Source organism: Tupaia chinensis, unplaced genomic scaffold (assembly GCF_000334495.1).
Source record: "Tupaia chinensis unplaced genomic scaffold, TupChi_1.0 Scaffold000039_1, whole genome shotgun sequence".
Lineage (NCBI taxonomy): Eukaryota > Metazoa > Chordata > Mammalia > Scandentia > Tupaiidae > Tupaia > Tupaia belangeri.
The window spans coordinates 489,783-513,241 of record NW_006159494.1 but is presented as its reverse complement, the minus strand read 5'-3'; the positions used below and the strand labels follow the sequence as shown (position 1 = coordinate 513,241).

Sequence of the window (23,459 nt, the reverse complement as noted above, 5' to 3'; positions counted from 1 at the left end):
CAATGTCTTGGAACTTGGGCAAGAGCCTTGGTCTCTATGCTTGCCATACATACCCTGTTCTCCACACAACATCCAGAACGATGCTTTTACAATGTCAGTTAGGACATGCCACAGTCTTCCAGGGGATCCCCCAGTCAATATGAAATAAATTGACTCTCAATTATTATGGACCAAGACACCCTGATTCGTGTGTCAGTCCTTCTGGTCTTTTTCTTCCTTGGAAATACCAAGCTCATTTCCAACACAGCATTTACCATTGATGTTCCTCTACCTAAAGATCTTTGCTTCTACTCCTCTCATTTTGGATCTCTGCTTAATTACCATCTTCTTTAAAAGTTGCTTACCTGACAACTCTAGTTACATTTTTTTTCTTACCTACAATTATGTCTAAACGGTCACTCTGTTTTATTTTAGTTCATTGTTTATTTTAGTTTATTTCACTACTTATGGAATTTATGCTATAGAACTTTTTGTTCTTATGTTTATTATCTATCTTTCTCACTAGAGTATGACCGACAAAGTGTAGGGTTATTACCAGTGCTGCTGATCACTGTATCTCCAGCACAAATACTAACATGATTAACATTTGATAATGGAAGGACCAGCAGATGGCATAATAGTTATGTCACTGGACTCCCATATGGTCGACCATGGTTTGAGTTCCAGACCCAGCAGCTTAAAATGCACCAGGCGTGTGTGTGTTGAGTGCTCAAAATCCCAAGAAAAGAATGGAGGAGAAAGAATTGCAGTGTGGCCATCTTCGCTGTAGTAATTTCTCACTTTCTGTCACTCCGTCTCTTTGGCAAGTGCATACACCCTATAAGAAAACTCTCTCTTAAAAAAATTTGATAATAGATAGATGGTGAATAGATGATTATCTGTAAGTGATGTGTGAGTATATATGGTGTATAAGTTTAAATATTCTTTCTTTGTTCAAGGTATGTAATTTTCTATGCAGAAGGAAATAAGTTTAGATTGGTAAGAAATTTTTAGATTATAAAGGAACTAATATGCCTAAATTCCAAAAAATTCAGAAGTGACAAGGATTTAGGATGTCCTAATAAACCATCAATGCCATCTAACTCTTCTTCTAGATAAGAATACTAATCTTATGCCATTAACTAAGGATCACACAGCTCAGTGCTGAAATCCAGGTGCAGTTGGTCCTGATTTTATTTGGAAGTTTACCTATACATTTTCTTAAGCTTAAAATCAATACTTATAATGCTTTCTGGGTCAGTTACAGGCATGTACAAAGTAGGAACTTTTGAGCCACCTAACGTTTATCAGTATGTTAGCAGCATTGATGTGTCTTACTGAGAAAATATGTGTATTTGAGAAGCTTCATTTAGGCCAGAGTTGTAGTGCTAGTGGCTGTGATTTCAGTATTAATTAATTGACAAGGTATATTAAGTATCTTTGAAACAGAAACATACATGGGCTAAATAATGGTGTGGTGGTTAGGGTGGCTGGATCTTACATGGTGGACTGTGCAGACCCAGCAACTTGGAGAACAGGCCAGGTGCATGTGTGTGCCTGCCCAAAGTCCCAGAAGGGAAGAAAGTAAGGAGAAGGTATTTTATAGTATGGCCATCTTCCCTGAGGGTGTTTTCTCAACTTTCACTTCGTCTCTCCAGTGAGCACAAGCACCCTCTACAGTGAATTCAAAAACAAACAACAGAAACAGATAAAACAACATTACAAATTATGTATTGATTGGTTGACCAAAAATTTGTGATTACAATCCCGCAGGAAACTAACCCTGTATTTACCTAGGAGCAGTGAATCAGTACTTACTAATTTAGTATCCTCAGTGATGTTATAGGATGTTAATTACTGTGAAAATTGAGAATCAGTAGATAGTTTCTTATTACTTTAGTTGTCATTAGGTAGCTTAATGAATATAGACAGTTATCTATTTATTTCAATTTATTTTGGTTTAATTAATATGTTTTCAATATGCATATTAATATATTTTATATTGAAGATGTGTAATTAAAAATGTTCTAAAAAATTTTCAGTGTTTTGTCATTTGTCTGACAAAGCAAGTTTTTTGCACTGATATGTTTTTGCCTTGTTTTTCAAAAACTATTTCTATTTTGTTTATTCATTCTATTACCCTATTCTCCTTTAGATAAAAGATACATTAAGGTAAACTTGTCCATCATTCCATTAAAATCTACGTATTGAACTTACTTGTCCATGTGTATGTTTCCTTGAATTTATGTCATCTCTTTATTTTTTTTTTTTAGTGCTACTTAGGTTTTCATGTTAGTTTAAAAAGAAAGTCTAAGTGCCTTTTTTGGGGACCAGGAGATGGTGTAGTGGTTACATCATTGGACTCCCATGTAGTATACTATGGACTCACCAGGTGCATGTGTATGAGTGCACAAAACCTCAAAAGGACAATGGAGAAGAAGGGATTGTGGTGAACCATGTCCCCTGGAGGGTGATTTCTTGCTTTCTGTCTCTCTATCTCTCTGGTGACCAAAGGTGACCTATAGCAAAAAACTCTCTCTCAAAAAAAAAAAAGAAAGGAAGAAAGAAGGAAAGAAAGAAGGAAAGAAAGTCTAAGTGCCTTTGTTAATTAATTAATTAATTTCAGGAATCTTTGATCAGAAATGGACACCATTTCGGGGAGTAATAGGATCTTTATACTTCTGTAATCATACCATCTGGGAAGTTCTGTGACCTGAATGTTTACTCCCCCAAAATGCATATGGTGAAAACCTAACCACAAGGTGATAGTATTAGAAGGTGAGACCTTTAGAAAATGACCAGTTCATGAGGGTGGAGCTCCATGAATAGGATCAGTGCCCTCATAACAGAGGCCACGGGAACTTCTACCATGGAAGAACACAGTGAACAGGCACCATCTATGACATTCCTCAGACTCTGGTCTGCCAGTATCTTGGTCTTGGACCTATAAGTCTCCAGAACTATAAGAAATAAATTTCTATCATTTATGAATCATCTCTATGTTTTTTTTCTTACAGCATTGCAAATGGAATGACAGAAAGATTCCTCTTCTCTAGTAGTTACAATATACACTGTTTCCTAAGACCAGTTTATGGAAGTGAGTTTGTAAATAGATCACCACTGAAATTAGTTTGGAAAGGTTTTCTTATTCAGCAGCAGTGCTATTTTTAAAAAGTCTCTAGTACTATTTTATTTGCAAGCTTTCAGCTTACAGAAATACAGAAGAAAAATGATTCAAAGTTTTTGTAGTAACAACTTCAAAGATATGTCAATAAATCTGAAAAGAAGTGAAAAAAAAAAACCCAGAGCTTACTTTTCTTTAAATTGAAATATCCATATACATTAATTCAAGTGGGATTAAGCTTGAGGTACTTGTCAACATTGCTGCACTTTCTGATTTGGCGGTGCTTCCCTTATGAAAACCAGAGATGTTTAAACAGCCTTAACTATTATTAGTGCTAACTGCAAGATTCTAAACTGTGTACATGCTTTTTAATCTTGATACTTGTGGATTGCCTTACTAAAAGTAATCCTTTAATTCCTTTACATTTTTTTATTAGTATACAATAAACAGAATGGTCTTTGTAAATCAATTAGAAAGCAAGATAAGGAGGCCTTAATTAGTGAATGTTTTTCTACTTGCCACATAATATTGTGAGTGTTCAGCTAAGAATATATATTAGTTAATGGCTACAAAAGAGAAGGGTTGCTTAGCTCTTCATTAATTATAATTTAGGCTATCATTGAACTCTGAAAGATTAGCAGTTGTTAATTTAATTTGCTCAAGGTCGCATAATCAGTAGCAAGCACTGAGATTTGAGGTCGAGCCCATAGTCTGTGCACTTATGTTATTGGGTTCAGGTAGCGAAGAGAGGCATTGGTATTCTTTCCTAGCACTCAGTTCTTTCCCTTCAGAGCTGTCATGGTACATTTATGTTGTTTAATTATATGTCTGTTAGTCAAGGACATGGCTAATTTTATTCAATGCTGCTTACATGCTATCGAGTACGTACTACCTGACTATAGTAGGGTTTCTATAAAATTATTGAAATTTATGAGTAAATAAAAAATACTGTGTCATGAAGGAAAAAAATAAAACGGCAGCATTTAAATACATGATTCACAGTAAAATAATCATAATAGAAATCCATCGTGTTGATTTTAACATGTTGCAACATTACTTGACTCCCCTTCTGGAGTTGTTATCATCTGTATATTAATATTCATTTGATATTAAATGATACCACTAATAAATAAATAATTAAATATGAGAATACAACTTTAAACAATTATCAACATAGTAATATTTTTATTTTTTATTTAAAATTTTTTCTTGGGACCAGCAGTTAGTGTAATGGCTATGTCGCTGGACTCCATGTGGTCAACTGCGGTTCGAGTCCCGGACCCGGTGGCTTAAACTCATGCCAGGCGCATGTGTGTGCGTGCCTAGGATCCTGAGAGGAAAATGGAGGAGAAAGGATTGCAGCATGGCCATCTCTGGGGGGTGATTTCTCGCTTTCTGTCTCTCTGTCTCTCTGGCAAGCGCACGCACCCTATAGCAAAAAACTTTCCAAAAAACAAAAATTTTTTTTTCTTGATAAAATTATTTCCTAGACTACTAGATTTTTTCATTATTGAAATTAACTTAATTTTAAATAAATGCTAATTTGCATTGTTTTTATTTGTTATCGTTTTACCATTGTCACCAAAAAAAAAAATGGCTTTAACATTGTTCCAAATATATACCTGAAATATATACCTATATATTATCTGAAAAATTCATACTAGTTTAATTGCATTAATTCTATTTGATCATATTAAGTATATTTTTAAATTACATTTTAACAGTCACAGGACAATTTTTTATTGTAGTAAAATATACATGGTATAAAAGTTATCATCTTAGTCACTTTTTAAGTGTACATTTCAATAGTGTTAAGTATCTTTACATTGTACTGCAACTAATTTGTAGAACTCTTTTCATCTTGCAAAGATTAAACAGCACCCCATTCTCCCTCCTCCCATCTCCGGCAACAACTATTCTCTCTGTCTCTATTAATTTGACTGGTCTAGGTACTTCATATATGTGAAATCATGCAGTACTTATCTTTCACAACTGATTATTTCACTTAAATAATCTCAAGGTTCATCCATCTTACGTGTGTATCAAAACTTCCCTCCCTCTTTACGACTGATTAATATTCCAATATAGGTGTATACCACATTTTGTTCATCTATTCATCTACCAATGGACATTTCGGTTGCTTCCACCTTTGATGATTATGAATAGTATTACTGTAAAGGTGATTGTATAAATACCTCTCCAGAATTATGCTTTTAATTTGTTTGGGCATTTTCCCAGAATCAGTATTGCTGAATCACATGATAATTCTACTTTTGATTTTTCATGGTTCATGGGACTCATTTACTGAAATTATTATTCAGAAATTGTGAAATTTTTAAATAACTAGGTACTGCAGTAGATATTCTTATGATGTTTTTCAAATTTATTTTATTCATTTCTTTTATATATTCAATCACTATACATCACTTAGCTTGTAAAGTTAATTTTACAACATGAATATATTTCACACCAGTTCAGTTAGGGATACTATACACATTATCATCAACTGATAATAATCCATTTCTGTGTCACATAAATGTCTTGCCTCTCTATTTTTGTCCTAAATGTCTTTCATCACACTCTCCTTCTTCTCCCACCCTCTTCCCACACAGTGACCATTATCTATAACCATTTTCCACGTTAATATATCCTCTTAATCTTTCAGTTTCAACCATAGAGTGTGGACAGTTGATATATATCAAGTGGGGACATACAATGTCTCTCCTACATAGTCTGGCTTGCTTGACTCAGTAGTAAATCTTCTATATTCGTCCACTTTCTATCGAAAGCCAGGGTCTTGTTTTTTATGGGTGAGTAGTATTCTGTAGAGAATATATGCCACACTTTTTCAATCCATTCTTTGGTTCATGGACATTTGGGTTAGTTCCATGTGTTAGCAATTGTGAACAATGCCACAATAAACGTAGATGTATGTTCATGGGGAATTTGGTTATAAAATGAAGGTAAAGCATTTGGATATGTCTGAAACCTGGGACAGTCCCCTGCCTGCTGGCTGGCTTTCCTTCAGTGATAAGCACGCTCATGTAGACTGACTATAATGCTGTGAATGGGTTGGCAGTTTTAGAATGAGTGGCTGACCACTTTCAGTTAAATTTAGTTCATTTTAGCTCTTGATAAACAAAAATTATGTGCCTTCTCTTCTTTATCCTGCTATTAAAGGTATGAACCATCTCTTAGTAATGAAATGTAATATTATTCCCTCTGGCTAGTCTTTGTGCTTTTTATGCCTTCTTTGTGCATTTGGATCTACTTCCAATATCATTTAAATATCAGTTTTCTAAAAAATGATCAGAGCTTACTGTCATTTTCATTATGTTCCCTGTCTTCATATTAGGTTTGTATATGTTATGAGAAACCTGCCACATTCATGTATGGTTTATGCTCTGATTGCCTTAAAGTCTGTAATAAATCCGCATCATCTCTATCAAAACATATTTATTATACATGTAATTGAGCATGACATTGCATTCAGCTCCCAGCTCTTTGAACTGTGTCCATGCTTTAACTCAAGAAGAAACTGCTTTTTTCTTTTATTTTTGTAAATCATTGACTTTGGTGTTCTTTCCTCATGGAGTTTAAGGTTACTGGCAGAACATCAATGAACTTGATTCACTTTTTACCTTAAGCTATATTTATTTCTATCATTATGCAGAGATTATACATTTCTGAATATCATAAATTTAAATATATGAGACACATTTTATTTTCTAAGCAACTTAACAACCTTGGCATTTAGTATATGAAAACACAATGCGTATATTTCTATTGTGTTATCTCCTATATCAGGGGCCTAATATTTTATATGTAAGTGATAATTAATCTATACAAAGATATGAGTAGCATTAATCCTAGAATTAGTCATTTCTATGCATTTTATTTTACCCATAGACTATTTATGGTTTGTGTATCATATAAAATATTTAAATCTCCAGTTTTAGCCGAGAGATCAGTGCTTGAACTGTGAATTGAAAATTAGTAATCTATTGAGGACTGGCAGGTGGCATGGTGGTTGAGGTGCTGGACCCCCATGTGGCTGACCGTGGTTTGAGTCCTGGACCTGGCAGCTGGCTTTCTCACTTTCTCTCTCTCTTTAGTTCTCCGGTCAAATTAAAAAAAAATATACTAATAATAAATAAAAATTTAAAAAGATAATCTATTGTAAATTTGTTTAAAAGAACAGAGTGAGTGTTATGTATAGGGAAATATAAATTATGCTATTTCTTTGTAATCATGGATGATTTTTTTTTCAATAGGGCCCTTCTTCTTTCTTCCTTGTTAGTATTGTAACTTTTTAAAAAGATTTATTTTTCCCAGAAGTGAGAAAGAGAGAAAGAATGACAGAAAGAACCTCCAGCAGGGTCTTGACACTGGGCTTCACCTCTCAGCCACATCCAGCCACAGATCATGGGTATATGTATGCCCTGTGAACGCAAGGCAGTCTTGATTGAACATGAACCTGCAACCTTTCTGTGTTGCTCAGCCTCACAGAGCACCGTATTTTACTGCTGTGCCACTGCTGGTCCTATAATTTTTAAAAGCTGTAAGCATCCTAAATTGTAATTAAAAGAAAGACCTTTTGTGAGAAAACTTCTTGATTTATATTGTAGCATGATTTCCAACATGAAGTCACGTAATTTTATTTCAGACCTTCTGTTACAAGGAGTTTATATATTCGTTTTCTATTTCTTTTCTCAATTTCATTCTTTTCTTCCTTCTTTCATTATGATCTGTAAATCAGAAGCAAGCCATTCTGTGCTGCTCTAATTAGGTTAGGATGAGTTGATTGCTGGGATCTTTGGTTTTGCTTCCTACAGTTTGTCACTATTCAAAGTTGCTTGTTTTGTTTTGGTTTTGTTTTTGGTTTTTGCTTTTCTCATAAAAGCATACACCTTGAGAATTTTAAATTTTATTTTGTATGTCTCCTTAACTGAAGAACAGCCATCTGTTTCTGTATTTATAAAAAAAAAGAAAACCTTGGGAACCAGCAGTTGGCATAATGACTATGTCTCTGGACTCCCACATAGTCGACCGTGGTTCGTGTCCCAGACCCAGTGGCTTAAAACTTACGCCGGGCGCATGTGCATGCGTGCCCAAGATCCCGAGAGGAGAATGGAGGCGAAGGGATTGCGGTGTGACCATCCCCCGTGGGGGGTGATTTCTCGTTTTCTGTCTCTATGTCTCTCTCTGTCTGTCTGGCGAGCGCACGCGCCTTATAGTGAAAACCTCTCCAAAAAAAAAAAAAAAAAAGAAAAGAAAACCTTTCATATTAAAAGGAGTATATAAAAGACTGCCACAAAAGTGTGTGTGTGTTTGGATGTATTGATCTTGTTATCTCTGGTAATCAAATTATTAGTCTCACTCTGCCACATTCTCTCTCTATTTAAATACCCACAGTCTTAAAAAATGTGCTTGTTAAATGGGATGTTTCAATCAATTTTTTCCACTTATTCTCATAATTCCTCACACTGAGAATTCATTTTTGGGAAAATGAATCTGAAATTATAAATCATCCTCAATGAGCCCTTACTTGATGGTATAATTTCAGATTGTAACTTTTATTCCTCTTGCATCCCTTCTTGTTTTAGACGTCTCATACTTTGCATTTCGCTTTACATTTTCTCATGGGTAATTTATTACTTTCCAATATTTTTCTTTCTTTTTTTTCTTTTTTATGCTTTCTTATTTACATTCAATCTTTGCGCTTTGCTGTAGTGCACAATATAGTTTTTCAAAGTATGCTTGCAATATTTGTCAAACAAATGAAGGATGTTACCATATACGTTATTTTCAGTAGAGCATTTTACAGTCTCATGGCTGTTAGGTGTTTCTTCCCTTTGTTTTATTTAATTATTTATCTTGTTGTTGGTTCCTTTCCAGTCTATCTCTAGAATGTAAATTCCAGAAAGGCAAGGTTCTTTGTTATATTGTTGAATTATGGTTACAGGCACCATAAAGAATGCCTAGCAGACACTAAGTGCTGAATATTTGTTGAAGAAATGAGTGAATGTTTTGTGATGAGGGAAAAGGAAGCAGAGAACGTTGTACTTAGTTCTAACTAAATCTGTGCATTCGAATCTTTTTCTGGTTGTCCTTATGCTACTTAGTTTGAAGACTGTCATTGTTAATGTATTGATATATCTAGAAAAGGATTCTGTTGCTAACTATACCAACAGTTTCATGCATTCAAGTGTTGTCTATTGAGCGAATATGCTTTCTGACATTTTTGTAACAGGAAAATTATACAAACGAATGAATTTTAGATTAAATAATAGTTAACCAGATGTGATAATTAAATGGTAGTTTCTGTACTTTCTAGCTTCAAATCTGCTATGCAGTTTGCCTTCACTAAGCTTCAGGGATAGTACCTATTTCTGTGAAAAAATAAAAAGCAAGACATTTGTTTAGACAGTATCTCATCATTTTTAAAATAATTTATAAATTTTGGTTCAGTTGTTTTTTGAAAGAAGTTCAAGGCCAAATATAGGCCAAGGGGCATGTAGTTTCCATAAGAGTTCATAGACCAATAGTCTGAACTGTCATTAATATTTCATTGTTAAGGGAAGAGGTGGAGTTTCCCCAGGTCATATGGGTCAAGAGGAGTGTGTGAAGGTAAAAGGGTTCATCCAAACAAGGCCATGTTACTTTGAGAAAAGGAAAGCTAGTGCTGATTCTGCCACACTAGAGTCTTTCTGCATACAGTCATGCTAATTATAGATTAAGGATTTCACAGACTCAGAACACATGTCATCTTCCATTATCAGATTCTTCCTTCAAAATCAGGTTTATAACCAAAGCTTGTGATGTATTCAAGAGAATTTTAATAGAGTTTGTCATTGAGTAAAATAATGATTTTATTGATGAACCTTGGCTATTTATTTATTTATTTATTTTTAATTTTGCTGTAGAGCATGTGCACTCACCAGAGAGACAGAGAGACAGAATGCAAGAAATCACCCTCAGGGGATGGCCATATTGTAATCCCTTCTCATCCATTCTCCTCTCGGGATTTTGGGCACGCATGCACACATGCCCAGCATGAGTTTCAAAGCCCGGACCCCAACCCACAGGGGAGTCAGGTGTCTTTCCCACCATGCCCCCTGCTGGCCTGCCACGAAAAATGTCCATAACTATGCTTCAGAGCAAATTATACCCTGCTTACGGAATATCTGGCATAGATTATTATTTTTTCTTTAGTCATGCACACATACGTGAGCATGAAAAACAGACAAGGAACTTCCACAGGGTCTAGTAATACTGCGATCCCCTCCCTCCAGTCCTTCAACCGCATGAAAAACAGACAAGGAACTTCCACAGGGGCTAGTAATACTGCAATTCCCTCCCTCCAGTCCTTCAACTTGTCATGTCCTGGGCACATGTGCACATGCCTGTTGTAATTCAAACTGGGCCAGGATCCAAACTGCACTCACCACCTAGCAGTTAGCTTCTCCTGAACAGCATGTTAGTGCTATGCTGTGGAACCACAGAAATTGTCTTATCTATCAATGAGATTTATGTTCATGTATCTGTGTCCTATGGCAGATTGAAAGACATGACAACTGTGCCTATGACTACCTAGAAGTTCGCGATGGAACCAGCGAAAACAGCCCTCTGATAGGGCGTTTCTGTGGGTATGATAAACCTGAAGATATAAGATCTACCTCTAATACCTTGTGGATGAAGTTCGTTTCTGATGGAACTGTGAATAAGGCAGGGTTTGCTGCCAACTTTTTCAAAGGTAATTTGTAATCATTTACAAATGTGGGATTATCTTTGTTGAGGCCAAATTCATATTTACTTTAAGTTGGGGGAGAAGTATAGTAAAATATTTCAAGTTTAAGTATGCACTGTTTTCAGGATATTTTGGTGGGTTTTGATAGAATTGGTTATTAGCAAAATACTGGCATTTCGAACTTTGCAGCACAGAGTTGGGTGACCATTAAGTAGGGCTCTAACCATCTGTTATTTTGTTTTGTTTTGTTTTTTGTTTGTTTTGCCGTAGGATGCATGTGCTCACTCAAGAGAGAAAAAGACAGAGAGGGAAAGTAAAAATCACCCTCTGGGGGTATGGGCACTCCACAGTTTCTTCTCTTCCAGTCTCCTTTTGGGATTTGGGGCATGCACTTGCATATGCCTGGTGTGTTTTAAGTTGCCAGGTCCCGGGTTCAAACTGCAGTCAGCCATGTGGGAGTTCAGCGCCTTAACCACTACACTACCTGCTGACCCCTACTATCTTTTTAATGAAGTTATTAAAATAGAAAAGTCTAGAAAGAGATATATAGACAGAGGGAATATATCTGCAATATACATAATCAACAAAAGGTACATAACAAGAGCAAGTTTACTGATACATAGTTTATCAGTTTATTCCAGGTACCAGCATTTCTGAAGTATCCCTTACATGGAAGCATTTTCCCTATCTGGAAGGAATTTATGACCTCCTTAGGAGAATATTATGGATATAAAATGTCTTTTTGACAAGCAGTTATTACTAAACAACTTTAATTTTCCAAAAATAATGAAAAATTAATTAAAAGATGAAATGTACAATGACATTTTAGTTTATTCTCATGTCTTATATTTGGTGTGTTGGTATTACTGAGGTAAAAACTATTTTCGTACAAATAGTAACATTATATGTGTACATATGAAATTTTTTCCTTTATTTATTGTTATCACAATCTTGTTCATGTTACACTGAATCACATAAAACTTTACAGTGTACTACATTTCTTTTTCCAGAAGGTATACCATGCATATCAGTCAATACAAAGACATTAAAATCTGTATCATCAACATCCAATAACTTTTTATTATTTTTTTCCAGAGGTGTACATAAGAAATTCATAAGCACTCACTTGAGTATATCTTTGTAGAATAATATATTTTGTTACTTATGAAAGATTGTCACACCACCCAAAATTGGTTCATAGGCTAGTTATACATTAAATTGAGTTTTTATATTCCTAACAGTTGTATTGGGTTCTAAGTTTATCATTCATCTTTAACTTCATGAATACATTTTATTGTTTTAAAGATTGTTTCTATTGTCACTTCCATATTTCTCCTATTTAAATGTATTTTATACAATATCTTTTTAAATCTGGTGATTAAACCCCCCCAAAAAGTAAAAAGTTAGATAGGCCTTTTCCTAGAGGCAATAATATATTAATGCAATTATTTGGTCATCCAATAGCTCACTGACAGCCTGTGAGGTTCCAAATATTCTCTTATATCACTAGATGTTATAGACTGTGACAGTATAGTGGCAATCTTACTCTTCACAAAGTTTTGTCGAGTTGTTTGGAAGACTGTGAAATGACAATGTATATGGGGCGCTTTAGTTGAATTATCTGTATATTTTGTGTATATATATATATATATATATATATAATATAATATATATATACAAATATATATATATAAATAATACTTATATTTATAACAATATAAAACGATTACATTTTCTGGATTGAAATGCCTGTAAATGTAAACTCTAAATGCTTTAAAGAGTTTCAGTCAGTTTCTGAGTTTTATTTGTTTCAGTCAGTTTCTGAGTTTTATTTCTCTTTAATTTACATTTTCTGCCTTCTATTTCTTAATCATGAGCTAATTCCCATTTGAGCTCAAAGTTACAGCAAACACACCCTGTCTGAGACAAGGTGCCCTTCAGCTGGCTCTGCCCTAGGTTCTAGTCCTTATCATCGTCCTGTGCTTTGTGCACTGTAGCAATATGAATTAACCAGCAAAAAGCTTATACATTATTCCTACTCCTTTGTTGAAGAAATTGATTTTTTAAAAAATATTCAGAGTCATTAAACACCGTATTTTTAAAAGATATTATACTCTAGTACATAAAAAACAAAGTAGTAGTTCTGTAACTGTCACCATTTTTGCAGAGGAAGACGAGTGTGCCAAACCTGACCGTGGAGGCTGTGAGCAGCGATGTCTGAACACCCTGGGCAGTTACCAGTGCGCCTGCGAGCCTGGCTACGAGCTGGGGCCTGACAAGAGGAGCTGCGAAGGTATCACTGGATTGGCCCTGCACTCTCTGGCTGGAAACCCCTCCTCTGTTCTGTTCTTTCTTTCATATACTCTTTCTCTCTTCTCGTCTCCTTCTTCCTTCCCTTCTCCCTCTAGCAACCTCTTTTCTTAACTAACTACTAAGATCCATTTTGTAGTCACAGCTGATATAAAACCTTGCCTGGATTCTTGTGTTGAAATCTGTTTTTTCCTCCTTTTGTTACCAGGCCACTTTGTGTGTATTGTGTGTGTATTTCTATCTCCATCTCTATTTAGATCTAGATATTTAATTTCTAAAATTTGTTTTGAGAGCTTTTGTCTTAGGTCACTTGAAGTCACCAGAGAGAGGGTGTGTGAGAGGGAAAGTGAGAAATATCACCCCCCCCCACCGCGCGGGGGGTGGGGGGGATGGATACTCCACAATCCCTTCTCCATCATTCTCCTCCCAGGATCTTGGACACTCGAGCACATGTGCCCAGCATGATTTTGAAGCCACCAGGTCCAGTACTTGAACCATGGACGATCATGAGGGAGTCCTGGAATGTAACCGTTACGCCATCTGCTGACCCCAGGATCTAGATTTTTATCTATTCATCTACCATATCTTCCCCTCTATCCCTTCTTCAATTTGTTCATCATTCATCTGTTTATTCATCGGTTCTTTTTATTCTTTCTTAAAATGGTCTATATGTACATCTCTCTTATTAACTTGAACAGTTGTGAGTTGAATATTCTTTTTTTTTTTTTTGAAGTTTCTTTCTTTTATAAGAGACAGAGAGAGTCACACCCAACAGTGTCTTGATGCCCCCCATCCACCCTCATCTTCATTCACCCCTAGATTATGGGCACGTGTACACTGCGTGTTTAGGGTGGTCTCTAGACTCAAATCTAGACCCTTCCCAGCCTCATAGAGCTTATAATTACCACTGTGCCTCTCTCTGGCCCCTGAATTACCTTTTCATCTCTAGCTTCTAGTATAATCAGGTATAAAGCAGGACCTAAGTATGTATTTTATGAACACATGGTTGATTTTTGCCCACATTTCCTCTTTACATTTTCAGATGATTACATTGTACAATGTTCAGTGTTATGTTACTATGGCCTATGTTCTCCTTCAGAATTTAAAGCTGGTGCTTTCTCATTTTCCCTGCCCCTAAGCTATTCCAGACCCCCTACCTTGAATTACAGGCAGAATAAATTGTCTGATCTTCCTTTCCTATTCCTTCTTTATTTCCCTTTTGAAAGTTTTGCCAAATTAACCTTCTTAGAACTTGTAGCTATTTAATGTCACGTATACTGACATATTTATTACTTTTGGAATCTCCATGAAAATGTGTCTTTTGAAAAGAAACACTTTCTTATCTGCTGTAATAGATGATATAATAATAGGCAAATATGGCAAAATTATTTACTTAATTAATGAATGCCACATCCCTGCTGACCTATTCAAAAAATTAGAGATGCCCTCTTCTTAAAAGTTTGAACTTTCCTGTTTGGCTTTCAAAATTTTTTATCTTACCCTACTAATATCTTCCCGATACTAGAATAAAAATGACATGGTTCTGCAAAACTGCCGTATTTTTTTAAAAGATGGTATTGTATACCAGGCAACCAGAAAGTAACGTGACTATATTTCTATGTGAGACCTAGAAATAAATATCTCCCTTCATAGCAATTTATAAAATGTAATAGAATTGAATGTACAGGTAATAGTTTATACATTTATAACTATGTTTACATACACACATCTATATACGCCCATACTCAAAGGCAAATAAAGAGATCAGTTATTTTAGCTAATACTTGATTTTTTCCTGGAAATTAATTATGACCTGTGTGTTGTGTATGCTCTTTCCTCTCAACTTGCCCTAGATACTATAATTTTGCTTATTTTACTGAAGAAAGGGAATATAAGTAGTACCTTTTTAAAATAAATCCTTGAAAGGGAAAGAAAACTAGTTAAAATGAAGGTTTTTTTTTGGAATGATAAATATGTTCTGTTTCTCAGCATTTATCTTAACTGCTAACTCAGGGGATACAGTGTTATTAGTCTTGCAGGGAAAAAAAACTTTGAGGAAATAGTTCATTTTGTTCTTACTGCATCAGACTTTATTGCGCCTTACATTTATCTCTTTCTTTAATTTTACAACTCTTATCAATCTCACAAAATTTTATTTCTTCTCAATTATGTCATAATCAATGCATGACAGGGTTTTACTGAGCTTATTTAAAAGATTAAAAAACTAATGGCCCAGCCTGGTGGCTCAGTTGGTAGCACATTGAATGGCAGTGCTGGACCATGTGCCTGGCCACAGATTAGATCCTGGGATCAGCTTAAAAATATTCTGGCATTTGCTTATTTGTCCAAGATCCTGAGGAACTCAAGTGCTAGGGAAAGGGGATCATGCCATGACGAGACTCTGCCAGAGATGCTTCTCTTCCTCTCTCTCTCTTCCCCTCTCTTTCTGGTGTATGTGCACACACATTCTATCAAAAAAAAATGTATATGTATGTATGTTGTGTGTGTGTGTGTGTGTGTGTATATATATATATATATATGTGTGTGTGTGTGTGTGTGTGTATAGAGAGAACTGAGACCAGCTTTCTTTATATTGCTCACCCAACCAAATCAGAAATACTATACATGTCATCATCAACAGGTAATAAACCACTTCTGTGTCCCACGAATGTCTTACTTTTCTCTCTCTCTCTCTTTTTTAATTCTCTGAGGTGTATTTCATGTTGGGTAAATTTTCTATTCAAACTAAATGATATATAGCTATTGAATGTATAAATAGTAATCATAGTAATAAAAAATAATCAGAAATATAGTACAACCATAATATGCGTGGATTCCGAGCTACAGAATTCCATTTTATAAATGGAATTTGATAACTAAAATAGTCTTACTAAAGACTAAGGTGCAGAGATGGTACTTTCTAGAGTTTGAAATCCTGAGGTTGTAATTTAATGCTGAGATGTTTGAGTATCAATGGGAGAATCCTAAGAAGGGATGTGACCTTAAAAAGAGCATGTTTTTCTTTTCTTTCCTTTTCATTTAGCTGCTTGTGGTGGACTTCTTACCAAACTTAATGGCACTATAACTACCCCTGGCTGGCCCAAGGAGTACCCTCCTAATAAAAACTGTGTGTGGCAAGTGGTTGCACCAACTCAGTACAGAATATCTATGAAGTTTGAGTTTTTTGAATTGGAAGGCAATGAAGTAAGTGAACAATCAGTGTAATTTATTTTAATGATATTTTGGGAATCCCTGAAGGCAAACTGGCAAACATAAAACAAGAAAAAAAAAGTAGAACAATAGTATAAATAGAGTAGTCCTTCTTTGTTTTATTGTTTATTTCTGTATCTGCTTTTTGGCATTGGATGATATTTCAAACTGTTTCTGGGAGACTGAAAATTACCCAAGGGGAGTCTTTACACAGTGTATTTAATATACACCATTTTCTTCATTTATTAAAGAATTATGGAGTATGTAGGGTCAACTTCATGTCACACAGATTTTTCTAGGAAAAAATAAACCAAAATCCACTGGTGTGACCTGATAAAATTATCCATTTGGGAGAACTTGGTATATTTTACTTGTGAATAGGGGTATATTTTTTATTGTGTATGTAGTTTTTCATTATGACTATGTTCATGGTTCATAAAAAAAGAAGTAATTTTAGCCTCAATGTATTAAAATATACATTGAACTGAAGCTGTCTTTTCTTTATAAAATATAGCATACTGTACTAAAAGTGCAGTCTTTGACCACATTGAAACAAGTGAAATACTTTATTTGAAAAATTCCTGGGTGCTAGTGCACACACACCACATGCAAATGGACTGTCAAGCCTAAAAGTGAGAAGAAAGTCTTTTGTATAATTGGTCCATGGTGATTTAAACTTTGCTTTGTTTGATGCTTTAACTTTCTTTTTTATTTTATTTCCTTTCTCCTAACAACTTCTTTTTCTATGTGTACTTAAGTAAATATAATTCAACACTCGTAGGATATGATAAAATGAACTCATAGAAATGATTTTGCGTTCGGTGTTTATCAGTTGAACACTTGCAGATGTGGGGCAATCATTGTTGGTAATATTTGTGAGCTTTATACCACAACATTGCTTTCTGTATCTATCTTTTCCTTTTTCTTGTATTACTGCTTACTTTTCTTTCTTTAGATCACTTATTTGTTTATATATCTCTTAATTCTGCCTTCAGCAGCCCAGGCACTTCTGTGCATTTTAAAACGTTTCTCAAGTGGCCTAAAAGCAAAAGAGGTGATTGACTTCTCTAGTTTCTCAAAGCATGTTAAGGGCTGAAATGTGATGAACTTACCCATTTCAGAAAACTGTGCAAGTTTAGAACTCAATGGGCCTTTTGAGATTTTCTGTAACATGATGTGTGAGTTTTATGATGGCAAGACTACAGTTTATCCTTTATCACATACTTGATCCGCATGAAACATGATTTTCCTTTAATAACTACCTCCAATTTGGGAAAATACTGAAATGAAGAAAATCATGTAAATAGAATTTTTAGAAAAGTGTTATAGAAGCTAAACTTTTTGAAAAGGGACTTCTGTGATTTGACGTGAACTTGTTATTGAATGACTTCTACCCTTGTAAATTTTCCTAAATCCATTAATGTGGCAGATGTGACATTTTCATTTATTAATTGATAGATATTTTTAAGAAGGCTCGTGGTTTGTTTCTGGAAGGAAGGAGGGTAGATGGTTTTATATAAATCTGGTATTGTGTTCTGAAAGCATTATTCTTATAGGAGTTGTCGTTATTCATCATTCAGTCATCATCATTCAGGACTCTACTAACTTTGTTAACATATCCCAGAATTCTTTCATTTATAATGGTGTTACTGTGTAAAAAGCTATTAGAGAATTCTGTGTATTTGCATAGTATGATTGCTATTTCAAGTAAAAGGCCTGAGCAAAATCTTGAATTATAGAATGCCTGGTTAGTTTAAAACTTTGTTATTGTATTCATTATATTGATACCTCAAAGAAAAGCCAATGCCAAAGGACTTCAGCGTTGGAAACATTCTTCTATGCTGTGCTGGAGTCATCTCTAAACAAATACTGTTGTTATAACAATATAGACAGAAGAGTTTTTTTCATTTTTCTTAGCAGCATTTTGCTTATTTATCACCTAATTAATGTCTCAAGAACCAGTAATTTGAGTTGACATATTTTCAAAGTACAGATCATGCCCCAGGGTTCAATCACATGCATTATTAAACCTTGCTAATTACACATTTATGTAATAAGGTCATTCATACAACACGTGTTCTTTAGAATGTGTCCTATTGAAAGTTGGAAAAGCTTCTTTTGAAAACATCTGTTAAAGGCCATAAAACGGCTTCAGAATGCCTGGCATTCACCTAGCGCATGCACCTAGCTTCTTCTATTCTGGTGGTAACAGCACTTTCCATGTAAGTCAGAATTAGTCCACCTCATTTCAGTATAAATTCCTGCCTCTGGTCCACAGAAGAGAATTGTTTTTGTTGACAGTCCTGCAGCAATTCCAGGGTAATTTCATAGTACCTAGTTAACTCAAAGAAATGAAGAACTATCAGCTCTGTTCATTCAGAAGTCAAAGGATCATTTTTATTGTGTACCAAGTATGTCCCACACTTCGAAAGTTACTAACGGTGCTGTTCTGAGTAGAATGTAGTATTTCAGGAGACATCAGTGGGCTGAGACAAGTTCCATGCTGCTAATCACTGCATCGTCATGCATGACAAGTATAATTTTGACACGTGATATATAAGTTTCTAAACCTCAGTTTTCACATTCTTGCCATGAAAAGAATTATATCTATTACTATTGGTTGTTTTAATAGGCCAGATGGACTTATTTTATATCACTGTTTCCAGTATTCAATAGTACATAACAAATATTTTCAAAATTTCTACTGTAAATTAAAAAAAAAATTCATGAGGACCTCTTCTCTTATGACCATCAGCCTCATCATCTCAACACATATTTATCTTGATTTTTGTAAATTTTTGTATATTTTTAAAAAGATGCATATTATTAATACATGCAGATAAGCTTACACTTACACATACATCTCTCAGAGAAGTTCAGAGGAAAATTCGTCCTTAAACTGACTTTCATGTCCTCTGACTCAGAGGCCTTTTCTTGATTTTTTTTTCCTTTATCTGTTCATTGCAGTTTAACTACCTTGGGAATAAAGAGGGAAAAGCACGATACATTTTTCAAAAACGAATGTCAATCATCTGGTACTCTCAAATCTGGTGATGGTGATAACCATGTGTTTCCTAGGTTTGCAAATACGATTACGTGGAGATCTGGAGTGGTCTTTCCTCTGAGTCTAAATTGCATGGCAAATTCTGTGGAGCTGAAGTGCCCGAAGTGATCACATCCCAATTCAACAATATGAGAATTGAATTCAAATCTGACAATACGGTATCCAAGAAGGGCTTCAAAGCACATTTTTTCTCAGGTATAAGTAGTCACATGTTGTATGTGTATATTACATTTTCAGTGTGGACTGACTTAAATTGTGTGTTATCTATTCCTCACAGTTTTCTATACATGCAAACTGGAAGTACGTAGAATTAATGACCCCGTGTGGAAATTAAATTAGAATATAAATAATAGGCATCCTGATGAATAGTTGGATCAACTCTTATGAAGAGACTGGTTTAAATAACACAAAAGTAATAACATTTTCACACAGTGATTTTACTTTTATAAGTGGAGAGAAGTAATGATACCATATTTCCAAAAAGTGGAAGATTTTTCAAAATAACTTGTCTTTCTTTTGGAAAATGTAGTCTCATCTTAGCATAATTTTCACTGTTATTATCTAGCAGTGTAATTTATTCTCTTTACTGTAATTTTTATTCTCATTATTAGGCTAATATTAAAATTATGCTTTGTCTCATCAATATGGAAATATGAAAGTTATACTTTTATTAAAGATAATACCAGATATGTTAAATGGTTTGCACTTCTGTACTTGAAATTAGTATTTAGTTTAATAAGAAGAAAACATTTCCTTCTTAGAGATATGGAATTTGATAAAAGCTCTCCAAATTCCATAAAAAACATACAGAAGTAACAGTGAAAATCTTATTTTTCTTAATGTCAGAATCACGCATAAAATGTTTCTATAAAAGAAACACTCTTCTGAAACTTTAACAATAGATAAAATTGTAATAAACCTTAGTATTGTAATCTATTCTGCCTTTGCATCTGGAAAGCAATTTAAAGCAACTGAATTTCAATTATGTTTTAATATTAGGTAATTTGGATTGAGTTAATTCAAAGCTCATTGATTCCAGTCCCCATGTGTTTAAAATTAATTAGATTTACAATGTCCAGGGTTTGTTTGGGGTTTTCAGTATAATTGAAGTTAATGTTTCACAAGCTCCATTGAGTTCCAAGTCATACAGGAAAGTGCATTCAAAACACAGTGGATCTCAGCTCCCTAGGTCTTGTTCCCTTCCTTTCTCATGGATTTAATTACCTTTTAAAAATACTTTTAAGGCATTTATGTAAGATTTATGTTATTTAAGGTAGAATTTTAATATCCTATTTTAATGAAAGGAAGACTTTCTTAGACTTCACTGTTTTATAAGTATCATGTATTTTACAAATTTTAAGTGATCCAGTGGTTAGGTGGAGAAAAAGCTACTTTAATATCTAAGTATTTATTTTGTAAATGGAAATGGTGAAATGAATACATTTTTATCATAATGTTAAAAGTGTTTAGGGCCCATTTTTACATTACTATAGTCATATGTTTTATTTAAAAAATCTTTGAACAAAAATATATTCTAAAAATGCTGACTATAAAGTATAATTAAATTTAAATAAGTCCAAAAATTTATCATTTCATTTCTGATATTTTTAGTCATGCAAAACTTTCCATGTCATAAAGACAGACTATTTATTTTTGTCTGTGTGATAATAATATTAGAATATGATATGTTTCTTTAATTCTTATGGTACAGAATTATTACTAGTATTTATCAATGCTTTTACACACACACACATATATAAATCAATTACTTAACAATATTTCATTTTGAGAGAGCCTAGTCTAGATTATTTGATGAAGTATAGGTAGCTAAGTACACTGAATAACAACATTTAATGAGAAATTAAACCCTTAAATTTTCATATTCTTTTGACAAATGAAGCAGCTGAGGAGTTAAATAAGTTGCTTTGAGTCACAAGGCATTTAAATTTTAGTTTGTCTTGGTCCATAGACCGTTCTCTTAACCATAGAGTGTTGCACTCAACATACTTAGGATCTGAAAGACAATAGATATATTTTTACTTCTTTATTAAATTATTGTTTTGTAGAGTCCAAGATAATTATCGTTAAGTATAAACTTTCAGTTTTTCCTTTTTGATGCATTAAAAAAGTCTTGGCACTCTGTCAGATTTGTATTTAAAATTCTGTGGTTTTGAATAAGCTATTAGGTCTATTTCACATTTAATTTATTGGCAGTTTCCATTCCTGGGGAACATGTTCTCTCAGAAAAGGGGGAGGTAAAAACACTATATTTATAATAAATTGCTACTGTGGTACTATCAAGAGATGGTGGCAAATGGTGGTTAGGTGACTAAATGTCCTAATTATGATGATTGTACAAAATGATGATTTGGGACAGATTATTTGCTTTCAAAGATAAGTCTGTTTACATTGAGAATATTATTTTTGAGTTCTTTTTTTCTAGAGAGACATTTTTGCTATATGGCAGGTGCACTCACCAGAGAGAGAGAGAGAGAGAGAGAGAGAGAGAGAGAGGAACAGAAAGAGATAAATCATCCCTGGGGGAATGGCCACATTGCAATTCCATTGTCCTCTATTCTCTTCTTGGGATTTTGGGTACATGTGTATACATGTCCAGCATGACTTTTAAGCAAACAGGTCTGGGACTTGAACCATGTTCAACTAATGGGAGTCTGTGACATAACCATTTTGTCATCTCCTTATTTAGAACTCTAATAATGTTTTAAGTGTAATACATGTTCATGCACTAAAGTCGAATAACTGTAACTATAGGTATTAAAAAGTAAGTATTTAAATATTTAAACCACAGAGATGCTGTACTTCACAAACTAAAATGAAAGATTTTTTAAAAAATAGGGCCAGCAAGTGGCTGGTGGTTAAAGGCGCTGGACTCCCACATGGCTGACCATGGTTCAAGTCTCGGACCTGGTGGCTTGCTTTCTTACTCCCTCTCTCTCTCTCTCTCTGTCTCTCTCTGATCAAACTGAAAAATAATAATGATATAATATTAAATAAAGTTAAATAAAATAATTCTTTAAAAATATTATAACTTACTATTGGGGACTTTGATAAAGGACATTGCTAGGTTTATTGTCACAAACTCTTTAAAAATAAATTTATCATAGTAATCAAGTCAATAAAATGTCTATTGTGTTCGCCTCAAAAATTTCATTGAGACACTTTCATGAAAAAATATGGCAAAACAACATAATGTGATAGTAGCAGAAATTTGTAGCGATTGAAAGTATGGCAACAGAAAAACTATAAAGAAATTACAACAAATGCACTTGGTGGACTCTTTTGCAACATAAAGGTGGTTCAGTGTTTCCATAGTGGATCTAAAAAGTTGTAGAGGAGGGTTAGCAGGTGATGTGGTCATTAAGGCTCTGAATTGCACATGGCTGACGCCATGGTTTGAGTCCTGGACCTGTCAGCCTAGAAAATATGCATGATATGTGTTCATACATACCCCAAATCCAAAGAAGAGAATGGAAGAGAAAGGACTGCAGGGTGGACATCACTCTGGAGAGTGCTTTAGATTTTTCTGTTTCTCTTTCTTTCTCTCTGGCAAGTGCATGTACTCTATGACAAAAATTAGAATTTTTTGTTTGTTTGTTTTGAGAGAGTTTTTTTGCTATAGGGCGTGTGCGCTCGCCAGACAGACAGAGTGAGACATAGAGACAGAAAGCGAGAAATCACCCCCCGGGGGGATGGTCACGCCACAATCCCTTCTCCTCCATTCTCCTCTCGGGATCTTGAGCACGCATGCACATGTGCCCGGCGTGAGTTCTAAGCCACCAGGTCCGGGACACGAACCGCGGTCGACTACGTGGGAGTCCAGCGACATAGCCATTACGCTAACTGCTGGTTCCCTAAAAATTGTATTTTCAGAAGAGCCAGATTGCACACGGCTGGCCACGGTTCAAGTCCTGGCCATAGCAGTTTGAGAAAATATGCCAGGTGCATGCTCCAAACACAGACAGGATGGAGAAGCGGAGAAGGGACTGCAGCGGGACCACCCC

The 23,459-nt window shown here is 34.7% G+C and overlaps 1 protein-coding gene across 1 annotated transcript in view; it reads left to right on the top strand.

Annotated features, from left to right (window-relative positions):
• The window catches only part of TLL1 (tolloid like 1), a 242,887-nt gene that overhangs the window by 165,787 nt on the left and 53,641 nt on the right, over positions 1–23,459 (top strand). The window contains exons 13-16 of the mRNA XM_006140658.3: positions 10,664–10,859; positions 13,021–13,146; positions 16,207–16,367; positions 19,452–19,632. Coding sequence (XP_006140720.1) covers positions 10,664–10,859; positions 13,021–13,146; positions 16,207–16,367; positions 19,452–19,632 — 664 coding nt within the window. The remainder of the gene's footprint in view (positions 1–10,663; positions 10,860–13,020; positions 13,147–16,206; positions 16,368–19,451; positions 19,633–23,459) is intronic.